Source organism: Palaemon carinicauda, chromosome 39 (genome assembly GCF_036898095.1).
Source record: "Palaemon carinicauda isolate YSFRI2023 chromosome 39, ASM3689809v2, whole genome shotgun sequence".
In the NCBI taxonomy this organism is placed as follows: domain Eukaryota; kingdom Metazoa; phylum Arthropoda; class Malacostraca; order Decapoda; family Palaemonidae; genus Palaemon; species Palaemon carinicauda.
In genome coordinates, this window is record NC_090763.1 from 35455445 (window position 1) to 35471844 (window position 16400).

Genomic DNA, 16400 nt, shown 5'->3' on the forward strand with positions numbered 1-16400 from the left:
TCTTGGGATCAACAGACGATAAGGTCTGTTGAGGCAAAGCCTTAATAGAAGATGAGGTCTGTTGAGGCATCGCCTTACCTCTCTTAGGAGGTGTGCAGTCACCTGATGACTGAGGAGAGTCAGAGCTAACCCAATGACTGCATCCGGGTTGTTGAACTCTAACTTCGTACGTCTGGCATAGGTCTGGACTTTACGTTTAAGAGGTCTTGAGACCTGAGACCAGCGTTTTCTCCCCGAAATTTCTTCTGCAGACGAGCAAAATAAGGGCTCAATCGTCTGCGGGTGGGAGTGACGGTCTCTGTAAGACACGCCCGCAACCACCGAGGATACTTCTGTGCGTCGATCAAGGCCTGCCGAACCCTTTTGCCCTTCGACATTGCTTCTCCCCTGGGCTTGGGAGCTTGCAAGAGGTCCCGGACTGGGAGGACGACTGGCACGCACAGAAGTACCCTCACGCACAACACTGACACACTTTGCGCTAATCACTTATCACTTTTGATTTTCTGTTTGCACTTATTTCACTGAACTCGAAACTTTAAGTGGTTTGTACCTGAAACACGCAATTCTATCCTTTCTCAAAAGTTAGTAATTGCGAAAACAGAATTACAATGTAACAGAAAAATCTAATGAAAGATAAATAATTCAGTGGCTGGAAAGAGACTAAACACTAGATCAAATAAACTACGTTTAAAATCTCTCACCGCAAAAAGCTTGAGAACAAGAAAAAACTCTAGAAACGTTTACCTTCTTCCCCTAAAGAGACTAGGGAGAAGAGCAAAAACGATAACAACGTTACTCGCTTGAACGAAACGTTTATCCTCCTCTTTCTCCCTCCGTCTCTATCTCTCTCTCTCTCTCTCTCTCTTGACTTAGAACCTGAGAGAAGAGCCCAATCATATATATCGTTAAAACATATTATTGTTAAAGGAAAATATTTCCCAAAATGAAAAGTTCCTTTATTAGAATTAAAACCATTAAGTTAAGAAAGAATGAACAAAACGCTAGACACGGTTACTCTTACTGCAACGTGACACCGTGAAAATTCTCTCTCTATCGTAACGATAGAGCGCAAGTTGAACGTTCTGAACGTCAACAACTGCAGAGACAAAACAAAACGTTAGTTCAACTTTGAAAACAGTACGAGACTATCAAAGAAATTCTTTCAAAAACATAAAAATAGCATAATATGTTAACAGGTAAAACCGAAATGACGGGCTCAATGTTAATTAACTTCGGTACCAAGAAAAGACCGCCTACTATTAGGAAAGGTCGAATATAAACAAATATAAAAATTAATTTTAATAAGTTTATAATAAAAGGAAGTTAATCGAAGAGGCCTATAAAAGGCGGAGAGATATAAAATAAATCTATAACTTTTGTTAAGCAAAATTAAGAAAGAGAGTCTATACTCTCTTAGACACCAACACTTCCGTCTAAGGGAAGGGTCGGCCATTTAAAGGTGAAAGAGAGTTCATACTCTCTTCGTCACCATAATTAATCAAATTAATTCCAAAAGTTAGCTAAGCTAATAATAAAACTTCCTGAATAGCGAAAGCTGAAATCTTAGAGCAATACTTCACCAAAAACCGTGAACAAGACTCCAAAATTATAAGCGTATCCATGAACGTCTTGCCGGAAGCACGACAGAGGAAAAATTGAAGTGGTGTCAACAAGAAGTACTGCAGTACCTGGCCACAGGTGGCGCTTGTGAGTACACCCCCCTCTTGTATAGCGATCGCTGGCGTATCCCTTCCGTAGAATTCTGTCGGGCAACGGAGTTGACAGCTACATGATTATCGGGTAAGTTTAATATTGAAAATGAAAGTATTCTATAGTTTATGCAATAGAAATCTGACTTATGAAGATTTTCACATGAAAAACAATAGTGTTTACAGTAAAATTAAAAGGTTAGAACATTTTGTAGGAACGCAAGAAAAGCTTGGGGACAATGTAAATGTTGTATCAACTTAATGTTATATAAAATTATATAATGCTGGTATAAGTGATTTGATATGTAAATCCTTACTCAAGAAAGTAGTAAAAATAATAAAGTGGTCAAAGATGTAACTAAGTTTACCAAATTATTTATGTCAATTCCTATCAAGGCTTTTTTTTGCCATCTCAAACCCCATCACCTTTAATGAAAAGAAAGATTTAGGGTATAATGAATCATAAGCGGCAGGCATTTATATAATAATCACTGATGATAGCAAATGTTTAATCATACAAAAAAAAAAAAAAGTTCTTAGAAGCAAATGCTTTGAAGAAATTTTATCACTCAGCATTTTCAGATTAACCGTTGTTAAAATCTTAAAACCCAAAATAATTTAGTAAATGAGACCTTAAATATTAACTAAAAATTCTGATGCTAGTTGAATATATCAAATTAATGTTATAAGTAAGATATTTAATAATAATTTCTTTTCTGCACAGGGTATACTACATACGTACATATACCAAGGCACTTCCCCCAATTTTGGGGGGTAGCCGACATAAAAAAAATGAAACAAAAAAGGGCACCTCTCCTCTACGTTCCTCCCAGCCTGGCAAGGGACAACCGAGTTCGGCTGGTACTGCTACGGTGCCACAGCCCAACCTCCCCCGTTATCCACCACAGATGAAGCTTCATAACAATGAATCCCCTACTGCTGCTACCTCCGCGGTCATCCAAGGCACCGGAGGAAGCAGCAGGGCCTACCGGAACTGAGTCACAATCGCTCGCCATTCATTCCTATTTCTAGCACGCTCTCTTGCCTCTCTCACATCTATCCTCCTATCACCCAGAGCTTTCTTCACTCCATCCATCCACCCAAACCTCAGCCTTTCTCTTGTACTTCTCCCATCAACTCTTGCATTCATCACCTTTAGCACAGCCATTTTCCATTCTCTCAACATGGCCAAACCACCTCACCTCATTCATATCCACTCTAGCTGCAAACTCATTTCTTACACCCATTCTCACCCTCACTACTTCATTCCTAACCCTATTTACTCGAGATACACCAGCCATACTCCTTAGACACTTCATCTCAAACATATTTATTTTCTGTCTCTCCGTCACTTTCATTCCCCACAACTCCGATTCATACATCACAGTTGGTACAATCACTTCCTCATACAGAACTCTCTTTACATTTATGCCCAACCCTCTATTTTTTACTACTCCCTTAACTGCCCCCAACACTTTGCATCCTTCATTCACTCTCTGACGTACATCTGCTTACACTCCACCATTTGCTACAACAACAGACCCCAAGTACTTATACTGATCCACCTCCTCAAGTAACTCTCCATTCAACATGACATTTAACCTCGCACCACCTTCCCTTCCCATACATCTCATAACCTTACTCTTACCCACATTAACTCTCAACTTCCTTCTCTCACACACCCTTCCAAATTCTGTCACTAATCGGCCAAGCTTCTCTTCTGTGTCTGCAACCAGTACAGTATAATCCACAAACAACAACTGATTTACCTCCCATTCATGGTCATTCTCGTCTACCAGTTTCAATCCTCGTTCAAGCACTCGAGCATTCACATTTCTCACCACTCCATCAACATACAAGTTAAATAACCATGGCGACATCACACATCCCTGTCTCAGCCCCACTCTCACCGGAAACCAATCGCTCACTTCATTTCCTATCCTAACACATGCTTTACTACCTTTGAAGAAACTTTTCACTGCTTGCAACAACCTTCCACCAACTCCATATAATCTCATCACATTCCACATTGCTTTCCTATCAACTCTATCATACGCTTTCTCCAGATCCATAAACGCAACATACACCTCCTTACCTTTTGCTAAATATTTCTTGCATATCTGCCTAACTGTAAAAATCTGATTCATACAACCCCTACCTCTTCTAAAACCACTCTGTACTTCTAAGATTGCATTCTCTGTTTTATCCTTAATCCTATTAATCAGTACTCTACCATACACTTTTCCAACTACATTCAACAAACTAATACCCCTTGAATTACAACACTCATGCACAGGGTAAACTAAAGGTAAAGAATTTTAAGAGAAAAAACTCTTTATAAAACATTAGGCCACATTGTCATATTACAGTAAATCTTGCAAAGTCAAGTTTATCAAACATACACCTTCCATTAAATCTACTTTTACATGTCCTTAGTGTTTCAATGTAATGATCATAGGAAAGATATTAAATTTGGGGGAAAACATACTATTGGTAGATTGATAAATTTGCTATTGTAAGATGGTATATTTAACTGCATAAGGGGGAATACTTTCTTGACTTTTATGGTGTTCAATATCTTCATAAGGTTTATTTAGAGGAATCTTTCTTAAATAACAAGTGAAAATTGGAGCAAAGAAGAGTTGAAAAACATTTACAACCAACAATTTTTAAATAAAATCTACTCTGCAACATACTAAGTCACAAACAATACACATCTTAGAGAACTATAAGGTTCTGCTTTGGGTTAATTGCAAGATTTTATTTACAGTACTGCAGATTTCATTCTTGATAAAAGTATGCTGCCACCATATACTGCACTGTATAAGAATATTAAAACAGTTATTTACATAAAAAGTGAACCATTGAATGTCACTACAATAAAGTCTAAAATAATATAAGTAACATACTGTACCTTCAAACAGTTGAGGGACATATTTCTCGAGCTGTGAAAGTCCGAAGAGAGCACACATTCTATACAGAGCCGGCTGCAAGCTCAAATCAGCCTCTTTGATGGACTCCTCAAACCATGCAGTAACGACTTGCTGTAATAAAAAAAAAAAAATAATCTTATATATCTAGTACCAAATTTACTGTTCCTTATTAATATCACATTTAGAAAACCTACAATACTTTGCCAAGTACAGTAACAAAAACTCAGTTTTTCTAAATATAACAATAAATAAAATACTGTACTTCAAAAGGGTTGAAATAATATTGTTGGAGATGATTTTGTCTAGTAGAGAATAAGAGATTGATTTAGTTAATAGTTTAACCAAAGCATTGTAGTGCAAATCTTAGCTTACATGTGGTTGCCCAATTTACAAAAAGAGGGAATCTCAAGACATTTGGGAGATTCGGAAAATGACCTAAAGAGAGCTGGGATGAAATGAAGTGTCAATTATTAGAATTTAAGGGTTTCAATATGTAGGCACATAAAATCAAATATTAATTATCTGAAAATAACCTTTCCAGTAAAGCAATCTCAACCTTGATCTAAACTATGTGAAATAATACATTGTACATAGACATTAAACTCCTACGTGAATTATTACCTTGGACATTAACATTAAACTCCTATGTGAATTATTACCTTGCACATTAACATTTTAAATACAGTAGTGAAGGAGTTTAAGAAGTAAATTTATTCAATATAAAATAGTTTGGGGTATGAATACTTACAATGACATATGCTAATGAGAGTGTTCGTGCAATATAAACCTGAGAGTTGTTCTTGGCCATAAAAGAATCAAATCCAGCATCAATTTGTGTCTTGAGTTCATGTGTAGTTCTTTCACACAGCCAGCATACAAGCCACTTCAAGGCATCCTTACATACATCAACAATTTCTGCAGCAAACCAGTATATTTAGAATTCATTACACAGTACTTAACATTTGTCTACATAGTTGAAAAAATAAACCTGAATATTTTGGATCATAACAGTATAAATTAATTTCAATGAACTGAATCATTTTGTTAGAAATACAGTTTCCAAAGACACATATTTGAAAGTTGGTCATATATCATTAGAACTTTTCAAGTTGCTTAATATCATAAATGCAAAGAATTGTCAATAAACATTTCTATGATGTCATCTTTTCCATGTATACTTTAAAGCAGAATGAACTCCAGTGTATGATGCTGTAAAAATTCCTTATTCATAAGTTAAAGGATGAATACCTTGATCTGTTGAGGATTTACTAAGAGGTGATGCATTCCAAGTCATCTGCAGAAGTTGATCAGCATGATCCAAGTAATCAGTGGTACCCATAGGATGTACAGAAGACATGTTTGACCGCCTCCCCCAAACAGAAACCAACCAATTGCTAGTCTGCTGGAGAAGGACATTATTGTCCCCTTCGTAGGTGCAATTGGCATCATTATCATTACGTAGGTCACCAAAGCCAGCACCTGTTGTATACAAAATAAACTCAAGAGAAAGCTACTCACCTTCACAAAATGATTCTAAGGTCACTTGTATGTATTTAAGTAATAATAAAAAATACCTGTTCCTGGTACAATAACTTTTAAAAAGTTATTACAAATGTAAGCAATTCAATAATTAAACTAATTAGTTTTGTGCACAATAAAATACAAAATGTTTTTATTTCATACACAAACATGCCTCATTTCTATGCTCACCTGATTTTCATATTGCTTCTTGCTGGAAGTGTTTAATTTTTTTTTTACCTTTACCACAAAAACTAAAAAAATTCTAATTTTCTTTCTTTTCAATAGATTTATTCCTCTAGTAAAGTACTAAGTCAAATTAGCAGTTAATAGTAAGAAAAAAATGGCTTGGGCATCACCACAGAATCTCTGTCTTTCCAGTCTCTGTGTTGCATTTAGATTGACAACAGCACTAAACTAGAGTGTGTGTATAGTAGCATGCAAGTTGGCATGCGCATTTAGTAGCATGCTAATTGTCAAAGCGAACAGGTTAGCGTACTCCCGTAGGAATGCGTGTGCTCCACATACAGGTAACACTCTCCCCCACAGGGAGAGAAATGGTACGAGTCACTTGTATGCAACTCATATTAATCGATCTAAGATTTTGTCCATAAAGGGGAAAAGAAGGGTGGACCCCTTACATCCCAAATGACAGTGAGCGAAGAGACGAGATTGTGTGGCTTCCTGCCATTGGTGACGATACTTGGAAAAAAGATCCTAGGAATTATGAAGACAATAACACCAAGTGATATGTCTCTGGCGCCTAAGGAACACAGGAAAATGTTCCTGATAGAAAGAAGGGCGGCGCTGCTTCTCTTCAACTTGCTGGAAGTAGACACTCCTTCCCACTTATGAGGGAATAAACAGCAGCAAGAATGCTGTTAAATAGGAACAAGAAAGAACAAATCAGCAGGTTCCAGACAACTGAAAATCAGCTACAATTAATGGGGAAACCTTCTTTACCGTTAATCTCCCTCGCACATAATGAACTTTAAACAATTATCTATAAGAAAAAACAAAACATCAAAACAGCCAGTTGAAGACACCGGGAGTACTGTATGTCTGTTTTTCCAGCGGCCAAAAACAAGGTGGCTTCTCAGTGTGCTGCAATTATCAACACCTCATTATAAATCTTCACATCAGAGTTCCATTGCACTGAAAGCATAATCCTATTAAAGAACGAGGGATTGTACTTATGTAGGAACAAATAAGGATCATCACATACATACATATACCAAGGCCCTTCCCCCAATTTTGGGGGGTAGCCAACATCAACAAATGAAACAAAACAAAAAAGGGGACCTCTACTCTCTATGTTCATCCAGCCTAACAAGGGACTCAAACGAGTTCAGCTGGTACTGCTAGGGTGCCACAGCCCACCCTCCCACATTATCCACCACAGATGAAGCTTCATAATGCTGAATCCCCTACTGCTGCTACCTCCGCGGTCTTCTAAGGCATCGGAGGAAGCAGCAGGGCCTACCGGAACTGTGTCACAATCGCTCGCCATTCATTCCTATTTCTAGCACGCTCTCTTGCCTCTCTCATATCTATCCTCCTATCACCCAGAGCTCCTTCACTCCATCCATCCGCCCAAACCTTGGCCTTCCTCTTGTACTTCTCCCATCAACTCTTGCATTCATCACCTTCTTTAGCAGACAGCCATTTTCCATTCTCTCAACATGGCCAAACCACCTCAACACATTCATATCCACTCTAGCTGCTAACTCATTTCTTACACCGGTTCTCACTCTCACCACTTCGTTCCTAACCCTATCTACTCGAGATACACCAGCCATACTCCTTAGACACTTCATCTCAAACACATTCAATTTCTGTCTCTCCGTCACTTTCATTCCCCACAACTCCAATCCATACATCACAGTTGGTACAATCACTTTCTCATATAGAACTCTCTTTACATTCATGACCAACCCTCTATTTTTTACTACAGTACTCCCTTAACTGCCCCCAACACTTTGCAACCTTCATTGACTCTCTGACGTACATCTGCTTCCACTCCACCATTTGCTGCAACAACAGACCCCAAGTACTTAAACTGATCCACCTCCTCAAGTAACTCTCCATTCAACATGACATTCAACCTTGCACCACCTTCCCTTCTTGTACATCTCATAACCTTACTCTTACCCACATTAACTCTCAACTTCCTTCTCTCACACACACTTCCAAATTCTGTCACTAATCGGCCAAGCTTCTCTTCTGTGTCTGCAACCAGTACAGTATCATCCGCAAACAACAACTGATTTACCTCCCATCCATGGTCATTCTCGTCTACCAGTTTTAATCCTCGTCCAAGCACTCGAGCATTCACCTCGCTCACCACTCCATCAACATACAAGTTAAACAACCACGGTGACATCACACATCCCTGTCTCAGCCCCACTATCACCGGAAACCAATCACTCACTTCATTTCCTATCCTAACACATGCTTTACTACCTTTGTAGAAACTTTTCACTGCTTGCAACAACCTTCCACCAACTCCATATAACCTCATCACATTCCACATTGCTTCCCTATCAACTCTATCATACGCTTTCTCCAGATCCATAAACGCAACATACACCTCCTTACCTTTTGCTAAATATTTCTCGCATATCTGCCTTACTGTAATAATCTGATTCATACAACCCCTACCTCTTCTAAAACCACCCTGTATTTCTAAGATTGCATTCTCTGTTTTATCTTTGATCCTATTAATCATTACTCTACCATACACTTTTCCAACTATGCTTAACAAACTAATACCTCTTGAATTACAACACTCATGCACATCTCCCTTACCCTTATATAGTGGTACAATACATGCACAAACCCAATCTACTGGTACTATTGACAACACAAAATGACAAATTCGGAGATAATTTGTATTTTTCCTAACCATACAAACCTTAGCTATTTACATAGGGTTTACTTTCGGCGTAGCTGAAATTGACGACCCATTAGATTTTAACAAGGGTTTACTACCCCCGCGCTAGTTAGCAGGGGTAGGGGAGGGGTAGCTTGCTACCCCTCCCCCCTCACACACCGGTGAAATGTCTCACTTCACTTAGAGGTAGGACTTGACTTGGGGACAGGGCTGGCAGGAAAATATGTGTAAATAGCTAAGGTTTGTATGGTTAGGAAAAATACAAATTATCTCCGAATTTGTCATTTGTTCCGTAACCAAAATACAAACCACGCTATTTGCATAGGGTGACTTACCCCTTAGGAAGGGTGGAAAGTCCCCAGCCATACTGGCTTTGGATTACCCGGGGACTCAGAATCCGAGTGAGCCGCACTCGAGAAAAGGAGTCCCTGCACCTCACAAGTTCCTTGCTCTGCAAGGAAAGTGTGGCCTACATAAGCTTGTGTGTGTTACAGAAGGAAGAAAGCGTGACTCGTCCTAGGCAGTTGACCTGGAGTTCTTAGACGGAACTCTGGGTTAGGACGTTCCCAATACCACCTCGTCAGGGTATGGGGGACGCGACAGTATTATCTCAATACTCGGAGCACAAGGAAGCATGGTTTACCTGCAGAGGTTCGAGGTCAGCTATGCAGAGACCAGGATGCTGCTTTCCCCAGGAGAGGGGAGGATGAAGAAAGAAATAAGGGCCAGACCTACTTCTTCCGTTCATGCAGTCTAAAACCCGGTAACAATGCCCTCAACCTTCTGCTACCTGTCCAAAAAGGAGCCTGAGGTTAGACCAGCTGTTGTGTAGCCACTACAGGGCGATAGAAATGTATCGATACCCCTGTGGGTCACGTCCTGCAGGAAGTGGGCAGCGAAGGTCGCTAGACGCTTCCAGACTCCAGCTTGTAACACCTGCGTCACGGAGTAGTCCCTCTTGAAGGCCAGGGATGTTGCGATGTATCTGACATCGTGGGCTGTAGGGCGACGTGACGGGGGAGGGTCTGGATTCAGGTCGAGATGAATGCCCTTGAATCCGGGCTGAAAAGGCATACTTGGTGACCCTCCTCCACGTCCTTCCTGTGCTCCTAAACCGGGCTTGCACGTGAGGACGAACTGCCGCTGTTCTTAAAGATAACCCCTCCGGTTCCTTACTGGCAAGGAGGAGAAGGTCTGGGTCATCTGTTAAAGAACGGAGACTCAAAATCTTGAAGGAGTGGAACCGAAGGTCCGGGACTCCAAGATTCTGAGTCTAGTAACCAACTCAGGAACGAACCTGAATGTTACCTCCCCCTATCCTCTTGAAAGGGCGGAGTCGTACGAGAGACCATGAAGATTGCTTACACACTTGGCCGAGGCCAGAGCGAGCAGGAGCACCGTCTTCCAAGACGGGCGACGATTAGAGGCCTGACGTAATGGTTCGCAAGAAGATCTCTTAAGGGTCTTAAGAGCCCGAACCATGATCCATGGAGGAGGTCTCACTCCGACTGGGGGCAGGAACATTCGTAGCTTCGCATGAGCGAAGAAAGATCCAGCGGGGAGGAAATTTTTATTCCTTTCAGCCTGAAGGCCAGGGTAAGGCTGAGCGATAGGCTTCACTGCCGAGCGGAAATCGAGTTTCCTCCCGCCGATAAACAATAACTCCGTTATTGCTGGAGTAGAGGCATCAAGGGGAGAGGTACCTCTCCCACGACACCAACCACCGAAGACTCTCCACTTCGCCTGGTAGACCCCTGCGGATGACTATCGCAGGTGACGTGACCTCCGCTCCGCGCCTGTTGCGGGGTGCCTTTTTGTGAGGAGGTGTCGTATAGTCTCCAGGCGTGAAGCCGAGGCGATGCTACGGCTTGTGATAGATGTTGCAGTGTGGTTGTTTGAGTAGCCTGTGTCGTGGAAGAAGCTCTCCCGGGAGTTCCGCCAGGGAAAGCAGAAGATCCGGAAACCGTTCTGCGTAAAGTCGCAGCGGAGCTCTCAGGGTCATCGATAGGTTGACCGACAATCTGGTCTCGTTGAGACCCCTTCTCAACAGACAAAAATGGTGGGAAGACGTAGGCGTCGATGCTGTCCCACCGTTAAAGGAAGGCATCTTGCCAAAGAGTCTCGGGGTCTGAGACTGGGGGGAAGTACAGCAGGACTTTGCTGGTTACTAGAGGCCAAAGACCCCCAGGTACTCTCTATCTGTGAATCTCTGCTCAGATTGTCGGAGAGAACATTCCTCTGCCCAGAATGAGCGAGCCGATAGTGGTATTGAGTGGACTTCGGTTCATCTCAGTATCTCTACTGCAAGATGCGAAAGTATGAAAATGTACCTCCCTGCTAGTTGGAATACGCCAGTACCATGGAGTTGTCGCGCACGGAGCGACTCGGCAGGATCTGTTGGATCTGTTTAAGGGCCAGACTACGGCCTCTAAGCCTAGCTGAATGATGTGGAGGTACCCTTCAGGTCCTGACCATAGGCCTGAACCAGAACATGGCACCCGGCCCCCCCTTTTTCTTTGATGAGTCCGAGAACAGCATCAGATCCACTCCCATGAAAGAGGTTTCCATAGGTCAACCCCCATTGCAGGTCTAATCGTTCCGCTGGTCCCATAGGGACCAGAAAGTCCGGTTAATCGTTGCTTTGATTCCACTGGAACTTGGGCAGCCTAACAGGGAACTTATCCTGAGGCAACCGTTTGAGACTTAGACGGGTCAAGGAGGAAAGGAGACCTAGGAAACGTACCAAGATAGGGCTGAAAGCTCTCTTTGTCTGAGGAAAGGTTCTGCGACTCTCCTTAGCCTTGCCACAGTCAACTGATGGGAAGGCTTGGAGAAGGAGTCAATATCATGGCTAGATATCCCAGATGTTGAGGTAGAAGCAGAGAAGGCTCCTTGCAAATTACCATGATCCCTAGATCTTGGTAAAGTCCCGGAAGCTTGTCTCGGTGTCGAAGAAGGTCGATTCCGTGACTACCGGAGTTAGCCAGACCCCCAGAAAGCGAAGGAGGCGGAAGCCTGCTCCTGAGTGGCCATGGGGATAGCAGGGAGAGTTCTCTGGTGAAAACCTGCGATGCTGCAGCGGGATCGCAACACAGCATCTTGAACTGGTACATCTGTAGTCTAGGCTGAATTCCAAGTGCTTCCTGGAAGACGGATGGAATGGGACCTGGAAGTACCCGTCCTTCCGATCCAGGGAATATGGAGTCTTGTGGTCTCGCTACCAGTCTGATCGATTCTGCTGTTCCACGCTTGATCAGAGCTGAGTGGTCGATGACGGGACTCCCGTCTCAGATGTTTTCCTTACAAGAAAGGATCGACTGAAGAAGCCGGGGGGGGGGGGGGGGGGAAAGCCGTCGACGACCCTATGGATGGCATTCTTCTAGAACATGGCTCCTTCTGCCCGAAGGGCAAACCCCTTGCCGATCCCATGGCATAGAAGCTCAGCGACACTGGATTCGCTGTCAGTGGAGGAGAGATGTTAAGAGCGAGGCGCGATATCCTTGGCTGATCACGGAGATCGTGCAGGAATAGGCACCGGAATGCTGTTATCTGAAAGAGTAACTTTTAGGCATCCCCCACAGCGGGAGACCTGCAGGGGGGTTGCCAATCCTAGAGTTTGCGAACTCGGCCGCTCCCTCTAGGATTATTGCCTCCCCGGGAGGACTTCCCGTCCTACCTGTCCCTGACAGGAGGGGACTGCTATTGTACACCTTGTCTTAGCTGCCGGAGCCGGTTCCGATAACCTAGGCTGACGAGGCTGTATGATGAGGCGTCGGAGGCTTGCAGGGTCTGGAAGTAAGCGCCTTTTGGAGGAGTGAATCGAGATTCGACTTCCTCCGCACATCAGCTGTCCATTCCTCCGTCCTTGGGCTCAAACAAGCTCTTCCCAAGGATGGAAGATTATCTGAGTTTGCCGACATCCACGGATGGGACTTACGAGAGGAAGCCCTCAGTCACTGCGTCTAAATGCTTCAACATCGAGTTGTCCGCAAGTTCGAAACTTGGCGACGGAACGCAAAGGTGCTTGAGCCCGAGAGAAGGAAAGTTCCCATGATCTTCCTGGAGCTTCCTTATACAAATCCTCGGGTTGCAATTGGAGAGGGAAAAGCCTGGTAAGCCCCTTCCACGATATGGTGAAGAGGAAGGGCTAGACCAGTCACCCCCTGCAGGGCGGAGAATTTCTTGAAAGAAAACTCCCTGGCAAGCCCCTTCCATGGAATGGTGGGGAGGAAGGGCTAAACCAGGTTCTGAAAAGAAGGAGAAGAATGTTGCTCAGACCTCCCTGAAGATTCTCCCTGCTCTTGCACGTGCCATGCTCTGCGTTTACGGGGTGAAGATCGTGTTCTGGAAGTACGCGCACCAGAAGACTCGCCAGGTTGCCCGTGTTGCGAAAACCCGACGGGAATCGCGGTCGAAACCGCCCTGGCGCTCGCGCGATGGTAAATCGATGGTTCGCGCGTGGGCGAACGTGGGTGCGCCCGTGCGCGGGCAGGCAGGCGCGAGAGCACGCAGTCGAAAGTGCGCGAGGGAGTGCAGGTGGGGGCGAGCGCGGTTGGAAGGGCGAGCGCTGGTGGGCGGAATCCGATGGTGCGAAGGCGAGCGATGGCGCGAAGGCGAGCGACGGCGCGTTGGTGAGCGATAGCTCACTGGCGGGAACCACGCTGGCGCTCGCGCGATGGAAAACCGTTGGTTCGCGCATGGGTGTGCATGCGCGTGGGCGTGCGGCCGAGAGACCGATGGCGCATAGGCGGGCGATGGCATGTAAGCGGGCGATGGCGCGTAGGCGGGCGATGGCGCGTAGGCAGGCGATGGCGCGTAGGCAGGCGATGGCGCGTAGGCAGGCGATGGCGCGCTGACCAGCAATGGCGCGTCTTCGCGAGCAATGGCCCGTAGGCTAGTGAAGGCGCGTTGGCGAGCGGTGGCGCGTTAAAAACGCTTGCGCGCAGGCGAAGAATCGCGTGGGCGCATAGGAGATCGCTGGCGCATAAGAGACTAGAGAAGATCGTCGGCAAGGAGGCGAAGGAAATCTTCTTGCCTGCGCCCAGATCTGGTAGATCGTGGGCGTGAGGGCAAACGTTGGCGCTCATCGCGCTAATCAGGAGGCGCGCAGGTGCATCAGGAAGGGGAGCACCGATGCGTGCTGGCAAGCAGGCGATCGTGGGCGTTCAGGAAACCGTTGGCGGCCATGGCACGTAGCAGGAAAGGACACACAGATGTGCGCTGGCGAGCTGAAGAGAGCTGGCGCACAGGTCAGAAGCACAGGTGAGCGCTGGCGCGCAGGAAGAAGATCTACGGCGAGACTCAACTACCGTAGATCGTGGTCCACAGCAGGCGAGCGCTAGAGCGCTACTGCGCGCGGGCGATCGTAGGCGCGCAGGAAAAACCTGGCACTTAAGGGACTTACCCACACTGTGGAATAAGCCCCTTAGCCCCGAAGGGACCAGTGCCCGTTGTAAACGGGGTGTGTTGGCGCCCACTGCGCATCTGCGTCCAGGAACGGAGATGAAGACTAGAAGGTCTGGCAGCAGCTGCAACGGTCGGTACTCGTCGAGGAGGGTCCTCTGGGGAGAACGTCGAATGAAGATGAAGACGACCTCGGACAGGCGCAACACCCTCCAACCTCCGAAGAGGAGTCTCTGATCGTGAACTCCCCCGAGGGGAAGAGTCACTGGCAGGAGAGACCGTTGGCATCAGCTGTCCCCGAAGGGAACTGAGCCCTCAGCAACAACAGCAGGAGGAGTCCTCCGAAGAGGAGTCTCTGTGGTGAACTCCCCCCCCCCCCCCCGGGGGAGAAGCACTCGCGGGAGAGACCGTAGGGCTCAACTGCCCCCCGAAGAGGACTGAGCCTTCAGCAACAACAGCAGACTGAGTCCTCCGAAGAGGAGTCTCTGTGGTGAACTCCCCCCCCGGTGGAGAAGCACTCGCAGGAGAGACCGTAGGGCTCAGCTGCCCCCCGAAGGAGACTGAGCCTTCAGCAACAACAGCAGACGGAGTCCTCCGAAGAGGAGTCTCTGTGGAGAACTCCCCCCCGGGGGAGAAGCACTCGCAGGAGAGACCGTAGGGCTCAGAAGCCTCCCGAAGGTATCGTTAACAGACATTGTGTTGTGTGCTTTCGCTTGTTTGACTTAGTGTTAATATACAGTACATTCGTACGCCACGTGTTATCGTTAATAAACATTCGTTACTGTGCACTGTACTGTATTAGTGTTTACTATACAAAGACTGTATATAACGTACGTAGTGTATTATATTACGTATTACTGTAGCCATGGGTCCCAAGAAAGTTGCCGAAGGAAAGAAGAAGAAGACGAAACTTGAAATCGTTAAAAAGTACGAGTCTGGCATGCGTTTAAGTGCGATCGCCAAGGAGTATGGCCGGAATCCATCTACGATAGGCACCATCCTGAAGCAGAACGCGGCCATAAAAGCAGCGACACCTTCTAAGGGCGTCACTATTTTCTCCAACAAGAGAACGCACGTGCATGACGAGATGGAGAGGCTGCTTCTTGTGTGGATCAAGGACAAAGAAATCGCAGGAGACACCATCACTGAGACTACAATTTGCCAGAAGGCCTCTGCCATTTTCGGTGATCTCGTGCGTGCTCAGGCCGAAGAAGGGGCAGGAGAAGGAACATCCCAGCAGGAACCCCCAGAGTTCAAGGCTTCTCGTGGGTGGTTCGAGAAGTTCAAGAAAAGGACTGGCATCCATTCAGTGGTACGGCATGGGGAGGCAGCCAGCTCGGACACGAAGGCCGCCGAAGCCTTTGTTAAAACGTTCGAAGAGTTGACTCTGCAGGAAGGCTACAGTTCGCAGCAAGTTTTCAATTGCGACGAAACTGGCCTTTTCTGGAAGAAAATGCCTCGTTGGACGTTCATCACGGCGGAGGAGAAGAGGCTACCCGGACATAAGCCTATGAAGGACAGGCTTACCCTTGCTTTTTGTGCAAACGCCAGTGGGGACTGCAAGATAAAGCCCCTGCTGGTGTACCATTCAGAAAATCCCCGAGCCTTCAAAGCCCACAAAGTCATCAAGGAGAACCTTCCCGTGATGTGGAAGGCGAATGCAAAAGCCTGGGTAACGAGGCAACTGTTCATTGATTGGGTGAATGTCTGCTTCGGTCCGACTGTCCGAACATATTTGGAAGAAAAGCGCCTCCCTATGAAATGTCTGCTGGTGTTGGACAATGCTCCAGCTCACCCTCTTGGCCTCGAGGAATATCTTCTGGCCGAGTATTCCTTCATAAAGGTCCTATATCTACCGCCTAACACCACCCCTCTCATCCAGCCCATGGACCAGCAAGTTATTTCAAATTTTAAAAAATTGTACACGAAGCATCTCTTCAAGAG

The 16400-nt window shown here is 45.5% G+C and overlaps 1 protein-coding gene across 2 annotated transcripts in view; it reads right to left on the minus strand.

The window, feature by feature from the left end:
- LOC137631120 (peroxisomal acyl-coenzyme A oxidase 3-like) overlaps window positions 1–16400 on the minus strand; it is a 50702-nt gene that overhangs the window by 13701 nt on the left and 20601 nt on the right. For both annotated transcript variants that reach the window (XM_068362774.1, XM_068362773.1), the window contains 3 exons: window positions 5891–6121; window positions 5391–5557; window positions 4624–4753 (listed from right to left, as the gene is read on the minus strand). In XM_068362774.1, coding sequence (XP_068218875.1) covers window positions 4624–4753; window positions 5391–5557; window positions 5891–6121 — 528 coding nt within the window. The remainder of the gene's footprint in view (window positions 1–4623; window positions 4754–5390; window positions 5558–5890; window positions 6122–16400) is intronic.